Below are 20,091 nucleotides of genomic sequence, written 5' to 3'. Positions count from 1 at the left end.
GACGGGCGAGGGCGGATAGAGTCGAGTCGGGGGCGGGGCTGGCACGTGCCACCTCCCCCGGCCGCCCTGTTTATGACCCGCCTCCGCTGCCACGTGACTCATCCGCGTGGGCCGTTGGGAAGGGGCACGAGAGGCGGGGCCTGGGACGTTCCTTCGTCCAATAATAATCCGCGGAGGCCGGAGGGAAAATGGCGGGTGGCGCTAAACGGCCGCGAGGCCTGCAGGTGGGTCATGGCGGCGGGGGGAGGGGTGTGCCTCAGCGCGGGCCCGCTGTCCCCCTTTCTGTGCGCCGCGGGGGCGCCACGTGCTGGGCTGTGTCCCCGGGCGGGGTCCGTATGGCGGGGGGGCTTCCTGCTCTGCCACCAGCCCCGGAGTGACGCGGGGGTGGGATGTGAATCGGGCCCAGGCCGGTCGTTCCCCGCTGAAGGCTGGCCAGGGGCTGTGCTGGGGTGAGGGTGCCTGGTGCTCTGGGCGCAGACACGTGTGGGTGTGTCTACACGGCGGTGTAAACCTCGGGCTCAGCCGCTCAGCTTTGAGCCCAGCTCCACCGCCCACCTTGCTACTGTTCACACGCAAATCTGCCTGACTCCGGTCAGCAAGCTCCCAGGTCCCAGCGAGTCCTGGTCCAAATCCTGTCATCTGGTAGTGTGGATGCAGCTCAAGCGACGGACCCGGGTCAGAGGGTCTGCATAGTGCAGTATGGATGCCTTCGCATGGTTGTCAGACCTGGGTCCAGCAATTGTAAACCCAGATTTACAATGTAGTTAGGGTGCTCAAAGCGAGGGCTTGGAAACACCAGAAGTGCAGGTCCCACATGCCTGGGTTGACAGTGCAATGTAGACATGTCCTAGAAGGGCCAGAAATGAAAGTGTTGCCCTGTCTATACTGTGTTTTGTTTGTTGGGAAGGAAGAGGGGGTAAAGGTAGCTACTCTGTGCAAACCCTTGGATTGGATGCAATACACCATTGTAAAACGGGTATGTTTACATGCCCTGTTTTGCACTAGTACAGTATGCCTACCATAAAAGTTTATACTGATGTTACTACATCATGAAAATGGGTGCAAATTTCACTAGTGTAGAGGAGCCCTTGAATGCTAGAGTGCACAACCTAACTGGAGTAAAGGCCTTAATGCGGCTTCTGTAAACAAGGCAGAGAGGGATCTCTGATTCTAGAGGCACCATCGCTTCCTTAACCTGTCTCTCCCAATGCCTTGCTTGTTGAGAGAGCTCTACATCTGGATGAATTTTTGTTGTACTGATAACTTTTGTGATCCTTGTTAGCCAGCTGATGGAATGTAAATAGTTCACTGCTTCTTTTTTAGGAGAAAGAGAAAAAGGTTGACTGGCGTAAATGGAAACAAGAAAGTAAGGAGACACTTTTTGTACATATTATGTGTATAATTTCCAGTGCTTTTAGAAAGAAACCTTCAAACATCCATCAGATAGCTTGACTAGCTGGAGGACAGGCTCTTAATGAAATCCAGAGCCCTTTTACTTGTGGGTCATTGGTTCAAAGCCAAACTAGGCTGGCTCATGATAAAGAAGTTGCCATCCAAGGACTGGCATGGTAGCATGTGTGAAGTGACCAGCATGCCAAATTTCTACTGGATGTGTCTTCACATTACAAAAAACTAGCCCTGATTAGCATTTTTGTTGATTGTCTCAGGAAAGAAGACAAACACTCCTTTCTCTCTTACTATTGATAGTGTGGCACTCAGGTGTACAACCTCGATGTCATATTTGATTCCTATTTTCCTTCCCTGTCTCTCTCTGTCCACATGCTGTCACCAGGTCCTGTCTAGTTGCCCTAACTGTAGTAGGTTTTTGAATTTACTTGAATTCTGGTGATAAACCATTACAATATTGTGTCTCTTCTTATTTAAACCAGATGGTTATTCTCCATTTCAGAAAAAGAAGAGAAGAAAAAATGGAGGGAAATAAAGCTATTGAGAAAACTGGAAAAGAAAAGAATGCAGGAGGTGATAGAAAAACAAAAAGAAGAAGAAAGGGCAAAGGAAGACAAAGGTAACAGCCTTGAGTTGATGGGAAGGGCTGTGTGTGAGGGCTGGAAAATCTAATGTGTGAGGTGCAGATTTTAGCTGCTTGAGATGCATCTCAGCTGTATAGGCAGAAAAGGATATATTATTACTTAACTTTCACAAATTGGTATAATCACTTACGAGTTCAAATACACAGGTAGGCAGTAATGCAGTACAGTGAGTAGTGTATGTGAGACCACTCAATAGACAACCTGCTGTCTTAAGACATCTCCTAAGTGTCTTCAAGTGTACAGAGTGCAATTCTGCTTCACCTCTAAGAAGTGGCCACTAAAGAGACCAGCAAAAGTCTGTTGCTAAATATAGGTTTTGTTGTACTCAGTCGCAGTATCCCATAATCCCTCCTCATTTGTATCCTCCTTCCATTCTTGTGCCAAAAAGAGGAAGACAAATGTGTATTCAACAATACAATATGATGAAGCATTTAGTACTCATGTAGGAAGAATGTAGCAGTCCCTGTTACTTTTAAATTAGCTAGCCTGTTGCACAATCCTCTATAAAATTCCTGTGTGTCCATTGATCAAGTCTCTAGAGTCTAGTCAATACTTCAGACTTGGTGCCCTCTCCTGCTCCTTTTAAGCCCAATGGCAAATGTCCGATTGACTTCTGTGGGAAGAGGAGTGGGGCCCTTATTCTGTAAAAGGCACTATATTGGAGTGCTTTGGAATCTTATTATTTGTAGTGTGGAAGCCTCAGTATGAACTGAGGCCCCTTGGTACCAGGTTCCATGAAAACACTGGGCAGTCCTTGCCCCGAAGAGCTTACAATTAAAATGAAAGAACCAAAAGCTAATACTGTCTCTTTAGCAACACAAATGGGAGTAGAACTGCCAACCTCTGGCTCTTGTTTTCTAGGACGTCATTACACAGTTAGCATAGCTCTGCCAGGTTCCATCCTGAACAATGCACAGTCTCCAGAGTTGCGGACATACCTTGCTGGGCAGATTGCCAGGGCCTGTGCCATCTTCTGTGTGGATGAGATTGTGGTGTTTGATGAGCAAGGAGAAGATTCGAGGTAAGGGTGACCCATTGTCTTCCCTGAATAACCTGTCCCTCAGTGTTTCCAGTTTCGGTGTATCTTGTCTCAAATGAAGGCCAGCAGGAAACAGAGCTGTGGCTTCTCCCTGTCAAATGCTTTGTCTGATGAGATCTCCCTCATTAGTCTTTTCCGTTTGTGTGTGTGTGGGGGGGGGGGGCAGGCACTGGGGTGCAGCAGTGGCTATTCCCCAAACAACAAGATTAATGACTGAAATAAAATAAGTTGGATGGTTCTAGAGGGTTGTTAATAACCATTTTGCACTGAGCCCACAGAAGTAGCGACCCAAAACCATCACCTGGTGACTATTCGGTTACCTGTGAGATGAACTGGTGGTGTGTCCAGTTGCTAGTGGACAGGTGTCCAGACTGCATTTGTTTAAACAATTGGCGTCTTTGTTTACAGTCTCAGCAAAAAAGCCAAAGGACTAGATGGAGCAGTTCCAGTCTGTGAGGAAAATGGCTCTGGAGACTGACACTTTGCCATCTTTGAGAAGCACTAAATCCATTCAGATTTAGGTTCTTTGTTACTACTTTACTTAACCATACAGACCAAGTGACAAGGCATAAGTAGCCCAGTGCCCAGTTTATAGTTCAAATCTGTGATAAAGGTAAAAATGCACAATGTTGGAGCAAATTTGGACCTTGTATGTAAACCAAGAAATAGCTTGGTTCCATAGGACACTTAAGTCCCATAAGAACAAGTAGGTTTCATGTAAACGCTGAAGTGTGTGGATCTCACCAGCATGCAACGAACACACACTAGATGTACAGGAACCTGAAGAAGAGCTCTGCAAGCTTGAAAGCTTGTCTCTCACCAACAGAAGTTGGTCTAATAAAAGATATTACCTCATTCTCCTTGTATCTCTAATATCCTGGGACCCTCACAGCTTCAGAAACCCTGCATATAGGTTTAAAGGAAGAAATTTTGTAGTGCTGAGAAAACGTGCTGTCTTGACAGCCCTGGAAACTAACAATCTCTGTTTATCCCCCAGACAGACTAGGTAGCAGAATGTCATGCTTTCCCACAGTCCCTTCTCCCTAACTGGGAGGGTCCATCTGTAATCCTGCTCCATGACCCATCCAGTCATTGGCCTAGATTAACAACAAGGATGCCAGTTCTGTGACCAACGACCATCCAGTCGGAACTGGTCTGATATCACTTACTACTTTCACAGACCATCTAGCATCTGATGGCTGCTTTATAATGTAAGTTCTTTTCTGACCTGGGTCAGACTTGAACTGGCACCCAGGCTAAGGGACTCTATATCCTGAATCACTTTTTCCTGTTTCTAGCTGTATACATTTTAATTAAATAGGACTGGAATGTGGCCTCATGTAGAGGTCTGCTTACTCTAGGGGCTGTGTAAATGTCTTGGAAGATCACAGACTGCATTCATTTTCTTTCAGGACTGTGGAAGGGCAGTTTGATGGAATTGGAAAAAAAGGACAGGCCTGCGTGCAGCTGGCTCGGATTCTACAATATTTGGAATGTCCTCAGTAAGACCAATATGATAGCTTTGCACACCATGCAGATTCAGTTTTAGTTTAATGCTGTAGCTTATTAACATGGCATTATGGAACACATCTGTCAAAGATTGCAGGAGCAGGTGTTGGGTAGTGGAGGGCCAACATCATATACACTCCTGTATTGTGCTATCTGGAGATAGATTCTGTTCTGATTCACTTATGTTCACATGCTTGAGTTCAGGTATACCTTTAGTATATGGAAGAATGAGATCTGTATGGGGGAAAAAGGGCTACCGTGCATTACCAGTGTTGGGATGCCATGACTTCTGCTTAGAATTCAGATCTAAACTCCAGGAAATAAAAGATCTTGGCAACTGAAAGAGCTGCAGGAATGTGTAGGGTGAAAATGATCAGTATTAATCCCCCATTTACATTCCGTAAGAGCTTTTGCCTTCCAGGGTATATGGTACCGATTTCCTGATTAAAGCTGGAAATCTGAAATTAAAATGAAGCCTGAAATCAGCTTGTTACAATTTTGAGACTTGAATCTCTCTGAACAGATACCTGAGAAAATCATTTTTCCCGAAACACCAGGATCTGCAGTTTGCAGGTAAGGATATGATTATGTCCCCTTAACACCTAGTTCCCATCCTTAAGGCACAGGCCGCCTTCTCCCCCCCTGGGTGAAGTAAATAGACATGGGGTTCCCACCACTCTACATACCTACTCACTTACCTGGGCAGCCCACTCGCCATTCCAGTTTGTGTGATCCTGGCCTTAGTGTTCTTATGGTCTGTAAGGAGTGGCAGTTGCTAAGGCTTTTCCTTGTCCAAGAGAGTACACACTCATGTTCCTCCTCATAACTAGGATGCTTCTCTGCCCGTGCGTGCATGTGGACCATTTCATTGTTTTTCATCAGTGGGGAAGGAGTGATGAGCATGGGGGCGGGGACTGGAGAATCGGGATGAATCCCTTTATAATCTGCCTCCAGGTGCAGTCTGTCCTTCAATGTATCTTCCTCCCTCCCCCACTTTTCTCTATACTGTTTCAGGGCTCCTGAACCCATTGGACAGCCCTCATCATGTGCGGTTAGATGAGGACTCAGAATACCGGGAAGGAGTGGTGTTAGCCCGGCCCACCAAGCCAGGCAAAGGCTCCTTTGTTAACTGTGGGATGAGGAAGGTATGGCCTGTCTGCCCCTTAGATACCCAGAGTAAACTCCTTCCACTTATCAGTCACTCCTTTCAAGGTCAAGTACTATTAGACTAGAATGGCAATAAGCTACCAGTGAGTTTCTTGAAGGGCCATGTCCCACCATGGAATGGGACACAGTTTCTAGCAGCACATGCTTCCTGATCCCCATTTTTATTTCATTCAGTCTCCCCTCTGATCAGGGTTTCTGTGTTAATGTTGATAGCGCCCTCTGCTGGGTCCTGGTAGGGGTGTCAGTGCCCCTTAGAGTCCTGCAGTAGGGCAAAATCCTCCAATTAGCATTTGCCTGAATTAACAAACACTTATTCTGTTATCCAGCATATTGAACTGGAAATGGATCATCCATTGCAATTGTTCTAAGCCAACCGAGTGTCTTGGAGGGCTGTAGGTTTTATAGAGTCCATTTTGCCACTATATAGGGTGTGGAGTCTCACTGCACAGCTCTGCTCAGTGGTAGAACTTGTGGTCTTGGCTGATAGTGTAGTTTGCTTTCCCAAAAGTGGTTTGGTGTGTGGTTTTTTGTTTTTGCTTGTCGTCTGTAGCTTTCTTGTGGGTGGGTGTCCTTGCATCTAAAACCCTTTGTGCTGGTGCTCTATTGTTTTAGGAGGTACAGATAGACAGACAGCTAGAGTCTGGTCTTCGAGTCACTGTTCAACTGGACAAGCAGCAGAATCCAGGTAATCCACTACCATCCTGCCTCTGGACAGGCTAGACGTGTAATACTACTAATGTGATCTGTAGAATAGCCTTAGTCCTGCAGAAGTTAGTCTTCGCACTGAACTCCCTCAGCCTTCGGGCATTGCCATGTGGCAGACACGATGTCTTTAAACATGTTCAGGAATCATCATACCCAGTTATAGCGAATAATTACTAGCCCCCATGCCCCTCAGTTTGAGAGTTAATTACTAATTTATTCTATCTTAATGTTGCAGTGTTTTGAGCTTCATCAATGTATAGACAGTGCTGAATGGACGAAACTCTTACAGGCTTTTTTTATAAAGTTAAGGAGTGGAGCTTGTTTATGCCCTAGGGAAGAGTATTGGGAACATGGCACAGGGTGTTGCTGGTTGACTTCCAGCAGTGTCTGGAGAACTGCAGTTCTCTAATGCTAACCCACTGGCTTTGCTTTCAGACAGTAAAATACAGAAAGGCACTGTAGTGTCCTCGAACCATCCACGGACTGTGTCTGGCCTGTACTGGGGTTACAATATCCGCTTAGCCTCCTGCCTGAGTAAGTATTTATACAGCATTCTGTCACCTACCTGCTGGGGCCAGGGCAGCAGTAGCTGATCTACTTTTTCTGAGTTCTCCATACACACTTACATTGACTTCTACACAGATTCTAGTTGTACTTGCTGCAAAGATGCAGCACAAGCCAGATGCTTGTTTCTTTAACATCCTCTTCCATTTTCTTGGGGCCCGTGTGCTGCCATTGATTTAATGGGTATTTTCCATCTCTAGTTTCCTTGACCCTATAAGGTAGTATGGTAATGGAGCCTGTACTCACCTGCTCTGCCCCCTGGATTTAGAAACTTCATTCACTGATGCAGAAGATGGGGAATGATCCAATATCTGAACATTGATAGAATTTGACTGTTGGGAAGGGAAACTAATTGCCATCATAGTAATGCAGGCAAGAGAGAATGCTCTGCACTGGCCCTGGCTAGTTACGCATTCCCACCCTTAAGCACCAATAGCTCAGGTGTCACAGCTTCCTAAGACCCCTCGTAATTTTCTGCTTTCCCTCACTAATCAGTGGGACCTTCCCGGGCAGACCAGGTTCCAAAACTTACAAGATCCCTGTAGAGTCCCCTCAGAAGTAGGAGATTTGAATACTAGAGGTACCACCCTACTGTATGTAACTACTGAGTGATTCCTGGCAGACATGCCAGCCGGGGGCTGGTTCAGCAGTTGATGTAAGAGCCAGTATTTTTCAGGAAAGATATTAAGATTGAAAGAGAAATTATGGTGCCATTCTGCTGATGGAATTTGAGGCATCTTGGTGAGAAAGATGAGTGATTTGTACACTAACAGTGCAACTACTAGATACCACTAAAATGTAGGAGGCAGTAAAAGCAATTCTTAGTTATTAACCTTCAGGGGTATAAAATGCCTAAAACTACTGTATTTAGAATCCTCTAAAGAAGGGGATGCCACCAACTACTTTCCTTTTATGTTTGTTTCCCAGGTGCTGTTTTTGCCGAATGCCCTTTTAAAGAAGGCTATGATCTCTCTATTGGGACCTCTGAGCGAGGGACCTGTGTGGACCAGGCAGTTCTCCCCTCCTTCAGGTAACTGGATTGATTCCTTGCTGTTCATCCCATCCCTTCGCTGTAAACCAGCCCCACGAGCAAGATGCCTGCGGTAGAACAACCAGTGCATTTGAGATAACTGCAGTAGCCAGTGCTGCTGTGTGAATATTCTCCCTGGCAAGGCTTTCCTCTGCAGCAGTAGGATTCATGTCCTCAGATGTAAGCATGTAACTCCCATTCACTCTGGTGGGATTTGCACCACCCTGCTCTGTTGTGTAGATCAAGCTACAGAACAGACGTATGTCTATATAACTGTCGCTCAGGGATGGATTTTCCACATCCCTGAGCAATGTAATTATACCCACCAAACTCCTGGTGTAGACAGTGCTATGTTGATGGAAGGGCTTCTTCTGTCAACATAACTACTGCCTCTTGGGGAGGTGGATTAACTATGCCAACAGGAAAAGCTCTCCCATTGGGGTAGGTAGTGTCTTTGTGAAGCACTACAGCAATGCAGCTGTGCTGGTGCAGGGCTGTATGTGTAGATAAGCCCTGATTTACCTGCTCTGATATTCTTTCCATACATGTGTTCCCCATACACCAGGCCAAAACTAAACTGTGAGCATTTCCATGGGTTGGATCTTCTGATCAAATTTGCCAAAGCAAGAGTTAAATTTAGTTCACTGGATGCTGTCATTATGGAGTACAGTTCAGGATATTTTTGCAGCTGTTTGGATGACAGTTGGGGCAAAGGCAGCTTTAGTTCCAAGGCCATCTGTTCCCTTTTTTTCTCTGCTTTGGTTATGTAGCTGAACGGTGTTTTTGTTCAGTGTATTGGGAGAACTAGACACTATTTATGTTCTAAACTTATTCTACAGCACATTCAAAGAACCAGAATCATCACTTGTGCTGGCCTTCAACAAATTGTATACAGCTCTTACAAGCTGTTACAAGCTTTTAACTAGCCTGCGCTGGGTGACCTTAGTCAAGTCGCTTCATCTCTGTGCCTCCATTTCCCCATCTGTAAAACGGGGATGATAACATCAGACCTTTTTTGTAAAGCGCTTTGAGATCTACTGATGAAAAATGCTATGTAAGAGCTAAGTACGGTTGTTAAAGATTACAGGGGCAACACTAGTTCCTTCTGACCCAGTACTGCTGTTAGGATCCAGGATTCTTCTGTCCTATAAATCAGTGTGTGTCTGCTCTCTTCCAGCCATGTTCTAATAGTATTTGGAGGTCTCCAAGGCCTAGAGGCTAGTGTGGATGGTGACCCAAATCTGGAGAGCACTGACCCAAGTGTCTTGTTTGACCTTTACCTAAACACATGTCCCAGCCAGGGCAGCCGCACCATCAGGACAGAGGTATGTCACATGAATAATAGCATGATGCATGACAGCTGGGTGACGGCACCTTCCTCCTAAAGATCAATCCCCTATTAGTGTTTCCCTTTAAGAAAGGGAAGCTATGTCTGTTAGCTGTGAACTAAGTGGTTTGGATAGTACCCTCCTAGCTCCAGTTATACAAGTGGTCTTTCTAAAATACATTTATTTATTTTTAAAACAGATCTTTAGGTGCAGTGTTTGAATGGGGAGATATTTACCACAAAAAATAGTTATGTGGCATCTAGGAGGCCCGTGTGCTAGGTGCTTTACAAACTGCAAACAAAAAATGATTCCAGGCCTGAAGAGCTTATAAACTGCCCTTTAGCAATGAAGCTCTTTGTAGAGGCTGAAGGTTCAGTAGTGAATCTGGCTTGGCTAATGTATTTTTGCAGCCATATCTGCTATAGTTACAAGCACATGAATCCCCCTACTACCCTTCTGCAAACAATCATTAAACTTGTTTGTGTTAAGTGATGGGTGCTGAAGTGTCACTCTTTGAACAGTGGATCTGATCCTACTTTCTGTTGTTGGTTCCAGGAAGCACTACTGATATCTCTGTCTGCCCTGAGACCCCACATAGATGAGGCTGTGAGGAAAGCCCGTGGTAGCTGAAGGGGAAAAAACACTGATCTACAGAACTGAACCTACCTTCTCTCTTGCTTTCACCTGCATCAGCACTCTTCCTTGTTCTCAGATGGCTCATTCCAAGTTACGTTAACCCTAAACCTAGGAAGAGCTGTTGGGGGTGATGGGTAAGTCACCAGGGCAGCCTGCCACACTCCAGCCTCTTTGAGAGTGACCACGAAGAGCACAGTACCCTTACCAAAATGGCTACAGCTCTTTCACTGACTCAAACCTGAGACTGAGATTAAGGACTGACTGTACACTGGCTGTGGCTTCTTTGGGGGCACAAACAGCATGGGAAGCCTGTCAGTGGATCATGCAGCACCAAGAGAGGTATTAGAAAAAATAAAACAGAACTGTCATATTTAATGCATTGGAGTTTTTAAAAGTGGGGGCAGTGGCAAAGGCATTGAATGCCTGCTGAAAGCTACTAGGAGCTGTTTTCTCAGCACTGCTAAAGAGCATGGTCTAAGTGGCTAATGAGCCTTTTGGACCTTTCAAGAGTAGAGTGCTTCTGGATGCTGTGGAGCAGCTCTAAGTTAACTGATGTGTAACTTCTGTGGCTAGGAGGAGCCCCTTTTTCAAGTCACTCTGCCTGCCTGAAGAGCAGCTCTCTTGCTGCAAGGCTGAATAGTAACCTGACCATTTAAACTTACAGCAATTGGTACACTCACCTCCTTTGTTAGTGAGTATGTCCGTTTCTAGAGATCTAGCCAATGCAAGGAGTGCCTGGGACTTTCCTCCTAGTGGACATGAGTGTCACAACTAACCCTATGGCTGTACTCCTGAACCTCATATTGATGTAAGTCTTTCACTAGTGCTAAAACTTAACTCTTCCTTGCAATCAACATTGGTGCTGTTGGGCCAAATACAGGAGGTATACAACCCATTACACTGTACTGTAAATGCTCCTTCCTTTCTCTTCTGTACAGGTAGTGTCTAGCTCCCTTATGTAAAAGATGTAAATACTATAGCTGCTTAGTCAAGCCTAATCTTTTTGGGAGGAGGCTGATGCTATTACAAAGTTAACTTGCTTACAGAAAGTGTAGTGTCCTTTTAAAGCTGCCATGCCACACTAGCCACCAAGTGATGACCTCACTCTTAAGACAGCATTGAGCTTTCCTGAGGACAGTTGGCTCCATACCTAAAATTTTGAGCCTTAAAAGCGGCTTACATTGAAGGACAGGCAGCATCCATTAAGTCTGCAAGTTAAAACAATGAGGAACAGAGAAATAATTGGAAGAGTCCAGTATACCATCATGGTACTGGCTGTTAGTAAGAAACCAATCCATAGTATGGATTTTCAGTGAAAATGGTACAAAATACATTGTTCCACAGGGATAACAGTAAAGAATTGGGGGCCTTAAGTTAATTCTGGGAACCAAGTGGTTTCCCTGGGCCTCATACTCTGAAAGCATAGCTCAGTAAGAACATTTCCTTTGGTGTCCTCTTAACTGAGTAAATATAGCGATGGGGCTTTGTGGTCAGGGTCTAGAGATACACCCGTTAAGCCAAGCGGAGGGGATAGGGAAAGCACTTTAAAATACTGCACTGACTTTTTATTAAGTTCCAGCAGCCATTTTTAGGGCCAAGGGTACAGCATCTTTGGCATTTGCATCCTCAAGAAACAGGCCACCCTGTTAATTATTGCAGGCCCATGAAAAGCTCCCAGACCATTTTAAAAAAAATAGCTGGGGGGGAAGAGAATAAATCTGAGCCCATACATACCCCTGATAAATAATTACTACAGTTAAGTCCCTTCTATTGGATGCCTTCACCTCAGAATGTTCTGTCTTCAATCCCCTGGGTGAGTTCAGCTATTGCGTCCAGGCATGATGGCTTGTAAACGATTTGTTCTTTTCAAGATGTTAGGAACAAACAACAGCCCCGATGCCCGCTCGATGCTCTCAATAGGAACCAGGAAATGTTCAAGTGGGATTGTCTCCTCCACGGGGCTGTTGGGCATCACATAGGAGCGCAGCTCAATCTCTCCATTGAGCTTCTCTAGGATGAGTACTTTGAAGAAGTGCGTGGGGACCGCTACATGGTTCTTGCCAATCACCTGGTACTTGATGTACATCTTCCCATCTGCCTCCATCCTACACAAAGAACAAGATTCTGTTACTGCTGCCTCTTACTTAGTACTCATGTGCACAAACCCCTCAGGGCACAGATTGCGTCTTCCATGGCTTTAGATGAATATATGCATGACTAAGGCCAGAAGGAGCCCTTATGATCTTCTAGTCCAGTGGTCCCCAACCTTTCTGTGGGAATTGCACATTCCTATTTCCAAAAGACTGTGGTAGGTGCCAAACACCCCACCACCGAAATGCTGCCGAGAAATGGCAATTCTTCTTAGCAGCATTTCGGCAGCACAGTGTCCTGCGGGCGCACACAACTGCCCCGGTGGGCACCATTGCGCCTGCAGGCACCACATTGGGGACCCCTGCTGTAGTCTGACCTCTTGCATGACACAGGACTAGAATTTCACCCAGTGTTTCCTGCATAAAGCCCATAATTTCTGGTTGAGCTAGATTATCTCTTTTAGAAAAAGACATCAGTTCTTGATTTAAAGTTGTTAAGTGCTGTAGCAGGGTCTAGACCCCCAGCTAACCTGGGAGACACAAAACATGGTAAAACAGGAACGAACAAGCTCCACTCCCCATCATCCTTTTCACTATATCTAATTTGGTCCTTGTTTAACTGAGTCTGTTCAAGTGATTGCCCTTCCTGCCTCTAAACACGGTTCATTGCAGTCAAAGATTATACCTTCATTTGGAAAACGTGACTATACACTAGGACAGATTTAGTCCTTTATTGCAGCCTGTGGCACTACTAGTACCAGATCTGACAAGGCAGCCGGACTGTAAAGGTGACTATGAAATACAGCGCAAGATGACTAAGCTACTGTCACTCTCCCAAACTAAGTGCAAAAAGAAAGCGTTGATGGAACGTAAATCAGAGTTAAATTATTTACCTTTTAATCCTACCCAGGTAATCTGAGTTCCTCTATTCAATTATTTTTAAATCTGATCTGTCCCTTCAGGGGTTTATTCAATTGAAAGATGTATAAACTAATCCCAAGCATAACAAACTAGCCCACTAAATTCCTACATGCATACATGGAAAATGTGGGAGTATTTAAAACAGTATCTATTGCTATTTCTGAGAGCATGACAAGACAAGTCACATTCTTAGCCCATCTTAATTTCCCTGTATGATGCGTGTTTTAAGATCAGTTTCAATCCAGCTCTGGTATTTACCTGGGTAGGAAGAGTGGGCCAGTGCAGACATATACATTCTTGTTGTACTTCGTTAAACTCCTGCAGTATTTCTCCAGGTTATTCCAGGCTTTCTGGTTCAAATGAGGATCCTAGAAACAAAACAAACACAATACAGCCAGGAAAAAGTCAAGTATGTAAGTCAGTCTGAGCTCTGGTCTCTCTTCCTGTGCACCTCACATCCTAAGCTTTTTCTAGCTTGAGTTAATAAAATAATAGCTCTCTTATATAGCACTTATTAGATCTCACAGCACTTTATAAAGGTGTTCAGTATCATCACCCCCATTTTACAGATAGGGGAACTGAGGCAGAGATCCATGAAGTAACTTGTCACAGTCAGCCAGCAGGCCAGAGGCAGAGCCAGGAATAGGATCCAGAGTGGGGTGAGGAGCTGAGAATCTATCTTGAAGAGAAGGTGCAGGGATGACTTGATCACAGTCTATAATTACCTACAGGGGGAACAAATATTGGTAACGAGCTCTTCAATCTACCAGACAAAAGGTATAACAAGATAGAAAAATTCAGACTGGCTTGCATCTATAGAGGAGGTCAGACTCGATTATCATAGTGGTCCCATCTGGCCTTGGACTCGCTTCCCAGTCCAGTGCTCGCTCTATTAAGCCACACTGTTTATAGGGTAGTTTATTTATCTGATGGTTTTTAATCATTTTCAGAATGACTGTTTGTGAAGCATAAACCTGAGTTATCTCACAGAAATGCTTTGTATATCTGAAGTCACTTTGGATTAATCTTTGGCCAGAGACACAGTTTCAGGCTTCTGTGAACACTTACTTATGTGCTTAACTTTACATGTGGAAGTATCTTATTTATTTCAATGTGATTACTCCCATGAGTAAAGCTATGCACGCATGGGAGTGTTTGCAGGATCAGGGCCTTAGTTTGGTAGGAAATACATGTGGCCCTTGAGTTAATTTAGGTGATCCTCTCTATTTACAGGGGCAGGTTTGTCCAGCAGTTCTCAACCCCTGTACTGGCCTAGGGCTCAGGAGAACCATTCCCCATTCTGACACAGACTTCCTGTGTAACTCAGTTCCACATCTGTAAAAAGGGAAGCGTATTATTCCCAATCTCAGGAATGTTGGGATGACAATAACAAAGATTGCGAAGCACCCAGGGCTTCTCTACACCTAACTATACCAGTACAATGTCCCCTGTGGACACGCCTATTCGAGAATAAGTGTCCACAGGGGGAGTTATACCAATACAACTAGCCATATAACTGCTGTACCAGTATAGTTCTGCTGGTAAATTTTCCCACCTAGACATGCCATTAGTAACTCTGTTGATGGTGGCCATCTACATACCTACACAGAGAGAAATTTGGACTGTGAGATTGTTAGTTAATTCCAGTCCCTAAACAAGTGTCAGCCAATTCATTTGAAACATGAAACTGAGGTAACTTCCTTCACTGTAAACTATCTAACTAGAAAGATAGAAGGGTTTGACCAGTCAAAATGGGGAAGACAAGATTTCGATCAGTTACAAGAAACCCTTAGCCAAATCATTAAAGATGTAGCAGCAGGTAGGTACTATACTGCAGGACAATCCTATCTCCTATAATGCTTGTGGTTCTATTCTGTTCAACAGAATATTGATAGAGAATTGGTCAAAGGAAAAAAAGAGATCAAACTATGAGAGGAAAAACAGAGGTTAGTTTCTACAGCTTACGGGTAGAAATAGATCAAGTGGCTGAGGCCTTCAGAGGGACAAACAAGAGGTTGGATAGGAAAATTACAGAATGTAGAAGGGTTGAGGACAAGAACCATGAGTTGTCAGAAAGGCGTACTCTTAAGTGGAGGTTAAAAAGACCCCCTCAGAACTTAACAGATTGATAGAGCCAGAAGAGTTCCCAGAAGTCACCTACTACAGGACAGGCCTAACATAGAAAATAACAGAACGCCACTAGTCGTCACCTTCAGCCCCCAACTAAAACCCCTCCACCGCATTATTAAGGATCTACAACCTATCCTGAAGGATGACCCAACATTCTCACAAATCCTGGGAGACAGGCCAGTCCTTGCCTACAGACAGCCCCCCAACCTGAAGCAAATACTCACCAGCAACCACATACCACACAACAGAACCACTAACCCAGGAACCTATCCTTGCAACAAAGCCCGTTGCCAACTGTGCCCACATATCTATTCAGGGGACACCATCACAGGGCCTAATAACATCAGCCACACTATCAGAGGCTCGTTCATCTGCACATCCACCAATGTGATATATGCCATCATGTGCCAGCAATGCCCCTCTGCCATGTACATTGGTCAAACTGGACAGTCTCTACGTAAAAGAATAAATGGACACAAATCAGATGTCAAGAATTATAACATGCATAAACCAGTCGGAGAACACTTCAATCTCTCTGGTCACACGATTACAGACATGGAAGTTGCAATTCTTCAACAAAAAAACTTCAAATCCAGCCTCCAGTGAGAAACTGTTGAATTGGAATTCATTTGCAAATTGGATACAATTAATTTAGGCTTGAATAGAGACTGGGAGTGGCTAAGTCATTATGTAAGGTAACCTATTTCCCCTTGTTTTTTCCTAACCCCCCCAACGTTCTTGTTAAACCCTGGATTTGTGCTGGAAATGGCCCACCTTGATTATCATACACATTGTAAGGAGAGTGGTCACTTTAGATAAGCTATTGCCAACAGGAGAGTGGGGTGGGGGGAGGTATTTTTTCATGCTTTGTGTGTATAAAAGATCTTCTATGCTTTCCACAGTATGCATCCAATGAAGTGAGCTGTAGCTCACGAAAGCTTGTGCTCAAATAAATTGGTTAGTCTCTAAGTGCCACAAGTACTCCTTTTCTTCATGTTGAGAGTGTGTGTTAGTGGGTAACCACCTGTAAGCCCATTCAGCAGGGACCATGGGTTCCCACAAATTCCACTGGGCTTCGCTACTTCAGCACCTTAGTTTCTGCTTGCTCCTGCAACAGTATACCCCATCCTGCTGGGGGGAGGAGGGATGGGATTTAGGCTTCCCCCTTCCCACCCTTGTCTAGGAAGGAGAACCCCTCTCTCCCTGTATAGACTTCCTCCCTCCCATATGGCAGACACTCTCTCCTGGAAGGTAGGTCAAGAAGCAGTGTAGACTTAGATTAGATATTAGGACAAACTTTCTAACTCTAAGGGTAAGTAAAAGCTCTGGAATAGACTTCCAAGGGAGGTTGTGGAATCCCCCTCACTGGAGGTTTTTAAGGAAGGTTGGTGGTCTAGGTTTACTTGGTCCTGCCTCATCATAGGGCAGGGGTGGGCAAACTTTTTGGCCCGAGGGCCACATTGGGGTTGCAAAACTGTATGGAGGGCCTGGTAGAGAAGGCTGTGCCTCCCCAAACAGCCTGGCCTCCACCCCCTCTCACTTCCCGGTTCTTGACTGCCCCCCTAAGAATCCCCCCACCCATCTAACCCTCCTGTTCCCTTTCCCCTGACAGGCCCCCAGGACTTCCATGCCTTTCCAACCCCCCCGTTCCCTGTCCCCTGACTGCCCCACCCAGAACCTCCACCCCATCTGCTCCCTGTCCCCTAACTGCCCCGACCCCTATCCACAACCCCACTCCCTGACAGCCCCCCCGGGACTCTCATGCCTAACCAACCCCCCCTGCCCCGACTGCCTCCTGGGACCCGCCAGCCCCGGCTCCCTTACCATGCCACTCAAGCGGCATGTCTGGCAGCCTTGCTGCCCAGAGCACTGCCTGCACAGCAGCATAAGTGCAGGGGAGAGGGGACACCAGGGGCTAGCCTCCCCTGCTGGAAGCTCAAGGTCCGGGCAGGATGGTCCAGTGGGCCAGATGTGGCCCGCAAGCCATAGTTTGCCCATCTTTGTCATAGCGGGCATGGGGGAATTAGGGGACCTCTCCAGGTCCCTTCCAGCCCTACATTTCTATGCCTCCTGTCCAGAAAGATTGGTGTATCCCACTTCCCTTTTTATGCATTCTTTTGAAATGGCAATTTGGGGGCTTTTTTCCTCACACAACTGGCTAAAATTAGAGCTCTGAGGTTGGCAGCACTGCTTTCTATTGACTTCAGTGGGTTTGGGGTCAAACCTTTAAGTCACTGTTCACCTTAGTAGTTACAGGTCAGTCCTATACAGCACTGTGTGTGAAAATGTGGGATGTTTACTCACATGGTGTTTTGGAAGTTAGCAAAAAGAAAAAAAGCCATTTTAAAAGTGAAGTGGACTCCTGTGTTCTATTCCAGCCTCTTCAGTTATGGTGTCCCTCTTTACCTTTCAGGGAGAGGGATTTCTGCTCACATGGCATGGGGAGAAGTCACCCTTTCCCTGGAGAGGAGCAGAGCAACTCAGCCTGGTGGTGTCCCTCTCCCATCTAAGGAGAGGAACCTGACTGTGTTGCCAACTCTCACGTTTCCCCCTTTTTCCTTAAAGCCCCAGCTCCTGGAGTCATATGATTGCATAAGAATCTCAGCTTCCCTTAAAAAAAAGTTTCTAGCTATCATAGTTGCAGAAAAAAGGCTTGAAAAGCGACCCCCTAAAGCCCCAAAACACGAAGGCAAATAAAAACGTTGAGGACTCGAACCCCAGAGGGCACGGTTCGTTGTCTAAGGGAAGAGAGACAGGCAACACCAGCAAGGTCCGAACACAAAGCTCTTGACTGAAGAGTGCACACAACAATAGAGAGCAGCCCGTCTCCAAAGAGAACCAGCAGCCTCTAAGTAAAACTAATAGGTTTTTATAGACAGTTCCCTCCCATTACAGATTTATTTATAAAGCAGCCCACAAAGCGTCCCCTATGTTAGTTAAAATCCTCTTATGGCAGACACACTGTTGTTACGGCATATGCCGAGCACAAATGGTTAAATTTTGACAAGTCTCTGAAGGACTGGTACTTGCTTAGCCAGTGCTTCCTTTTCTGCCTGGAAGTCCTGTCTTAAGCCTTGCAACTGGTCCTGGGCATAGGTCAGAAAGCCGAGGGTAAGCCGAGGAGGGGCAGAAACAGGCATAGCACCGAGCGGGGGCTGGAGACCCCTGAGAGGAAGAAGAAAAGGAGGAGCAAAGAGCACGTCCTGGACTCTTCAGTCAAGAGCTTTGTGTTCGGACCTTGCTGGCGTTGCCGGTCTCTCTCCGGCCAGACAAGGAACCCTGCCCTCGGGGGTTCGAGTCCTGGACAAAAACAACCCAGCACTGAGTGTTTTTAGAAGACCTCGGGATTCCTTCCTGAGGCACTCCCGGCTTTAGGGGGTCGTGAACTCCCAGGAGGGCCACAGTGTCGGGGAGCGCTTCCCCTCCCTAGCCGGCGCCAGCCCCCCGGGGGGCTCCCTCACGGGCTATGGGACCCGCGGGTTCCCTGTCAGGCTCCGGGGCGGGGGCGCCTCACCTGGGGCGCCACGTTGCTGAGGTAGAAGGTGTCCTGCATGGCCTTCTGGCTGCCCCTGTGGTTGGCGGCGGCCGCCAGGTGGCCGCGGTCGAAGCCGCTGCCGCGGTAGTCGGCGTTGGTGGCCCGGTGATACTCGTGCACCGACTCGTCCGCCTGGAAGTCGCAGGCGGCGCGGTCGCCGGGGCCGCCCGGCGCCTCCCCGCGCAGCTGCTCCAGCACCCACAGGGCGCTGCGGCTCCGCGGGTCGTAGCACAGCACGTAGGACTCGCGGCTCCGCAGCGGCGGCAGCCCCGGCAGCCCGTACTTGGCCAGCTCGCCGCGGGCCGCGGCCCCGGGCGCCGGCGGGGAGAGGTCGGCGGCCGCCGCCACCACCGGCACCACGGGCAGCCGGGGCAGCAAACCCGCCGCTGGCGGGCCGCCGCCCAGCCGCCTCCCGCCCGCCAGCCCCAGCCCCAGCCCCGCGGCCAAGGCGGCCCCGGCCACCAGCCACCTGCTGCCCCGGAGACGCTGCATGGCTGGGCCCCGCCGCCGGGGAGAGCGCTGCAGGGCGGCGACCTTCCCTCGTCCCGAGGGAGAAGCGGGGCCTTAAAGGGGCCGCCGCCAGAGGCCGGAGGCGTCGGCTTGAGGGGAGCAGCTGCTCACACAGCCGGCTGCAGGCAGGTGCGACACGCGGCACCCAGCAGGGCCCCCGCGCGGCTGGGCCCCGTGCAAGGCCCCGGCCCCCCAAGGCTTCGGTGGGGCCAGCGGAAGCATCGCCCCCTTAAGAGTTGACGCGCTGAGCGCTGGGGCGGGAAGCTCCCCCGGGCACGCGCTGGGCCAATATAGGAACAAGCCACGCCCCCGGCGGGAGTCCCTGCCGCTCACTCCGAGCAGGAATCCATGACTAAGTCGAAGCCTTAGGCAGAAGTCATTTCACAGCTGTGCCTCCCTTTACCCAGTTGTAGTGGCTTGGAAAGGAAAAAAAAAAAAATGAGTATTTAGTACAGTGTTCAGAAGACCCAAGTCTGTACCTAGAGGCAGTGGGAGGCAGCTATATAACTAGCACTAACAACCACACCTGTTAAAATGGAGATATAAAATACATGGTGGATTCCTTTGATGAGCCTGCTCTGCTATGCCCATTCGGAATACACTTGGGTATGTTTCTCAAGTTTTTCTCTGCAAGTACAGAAAACTTGGTTTCTTACAAGGAACCTAAGATGCATTACCTGTAGCTAGAGCTGGATGAGATCTGTTAGAGTCCATCTCCTCTCCTTCTCAGATCCTAAAGCATAAAGAGACTACAACAGTTTCTTTTCCTACTTCGGTTTCTTCTGCCCACTTTCACACCATAATAGCTTGACACCCCCCAAACATTAGACAACTCTTTGTACCAACACTGTCAAAGGAGACTGTGGGAAAGAAAAA

General features: G+C 47.2%; 2 protein-coding genes across 4 annotated transcripts; one reads left to right on the top strand and one right to left on the bottom strand.

Moving 5' to 3' along the window:
- The first annotated feature begins 122 nt into the window (after positions 1 to 122).
- On the top strand, positions 123 to 10,404 carry SPOUT1 (SPOUT domain containing methyltransferase 1). Of its 3 annotated transcripts, none has more exons than XM_073314368.1 (12): positions 123 to 224; positions 1,324 to 1,366; positions 1,910 to 2,026; positions 2,913 to 3,072; positions 4,503 to 4,592; positions 5,123 to 5,172; positions 5,614 to 5,744; positions 6,379 to 6,451; positions 6,907 to 7,005; positions 7,963 to 8,065; positions 9,243 to 9,390; positions 9,949 to 10,404. In XM_073314368.1, the coding sequence occupies exons 1-12, from the start codon at positions 189 to 191 to the stop codon at positions 10,021 to 10,023; spliced, it is 1,125 nt and encodes a 374-aa protein (XP_073170469.1). In that variant the 5' UTR covers positions 123 to 188; the 3' UTR covers positions 10,024 to 10,404. The 3 variants fall into 3 exon arrangements, with proteins under 3 accessions (XP_073170469.1, XP_078705255.1, XP_078705254.1); XM_078849128.1 differs by having other exon boundaries at positions 124 to 224; positions 1,890 to 2,026; XM_078849129.1 differs by lacking the exon at positions 9,243 to 9,390.
- Positions 10,405 to 11,572: 1,168 nt separating this feature from the next.
- ENDOG (endonuclease G) lies at positions 11,573 to 19,466 on the bottom strand. The gene is made up of 3 exons (XM_073314386.2): positions 18,685 to 19,466; positions 13,299 to 13,408; positions 11,573 to 12,134 (listed from the first exon to the last, which is right to left on the bottom strand). The coding sequence occupies exons 1-3, from the start codon at positions 19,195 to 19,197 to the stop codon at positions 11,849 to 11,851; spliced, it is 909 nt and encodes a 302-aa protein (XP_073170487.2). The 5' UTR covers positions 19,198 to 19,466; the 3' UTR covers positions 11,573 to 11,848.
- Positions 19,467 to 20,091: the final 625 nt, after the last annotated feature.

The sequence above is a fragment of the Lepidochelys kempii genome, chromosome 16 (assembly GCF_965140285.1).
Source record: "Lepidochelys kempii isolate rLepKem1 chromosome 16, rLepKem1.hap1, whole genome shotgun sequence".
Lineage (NCBI taxonomy): Eukaryota > Metazoa > Chordata > Testudines > Cheloniidae > Lepidochelys > Lepidochelys kempii.
This window is presented reverse-complemented; position numbering and strand designations above follow the sequence as displayed.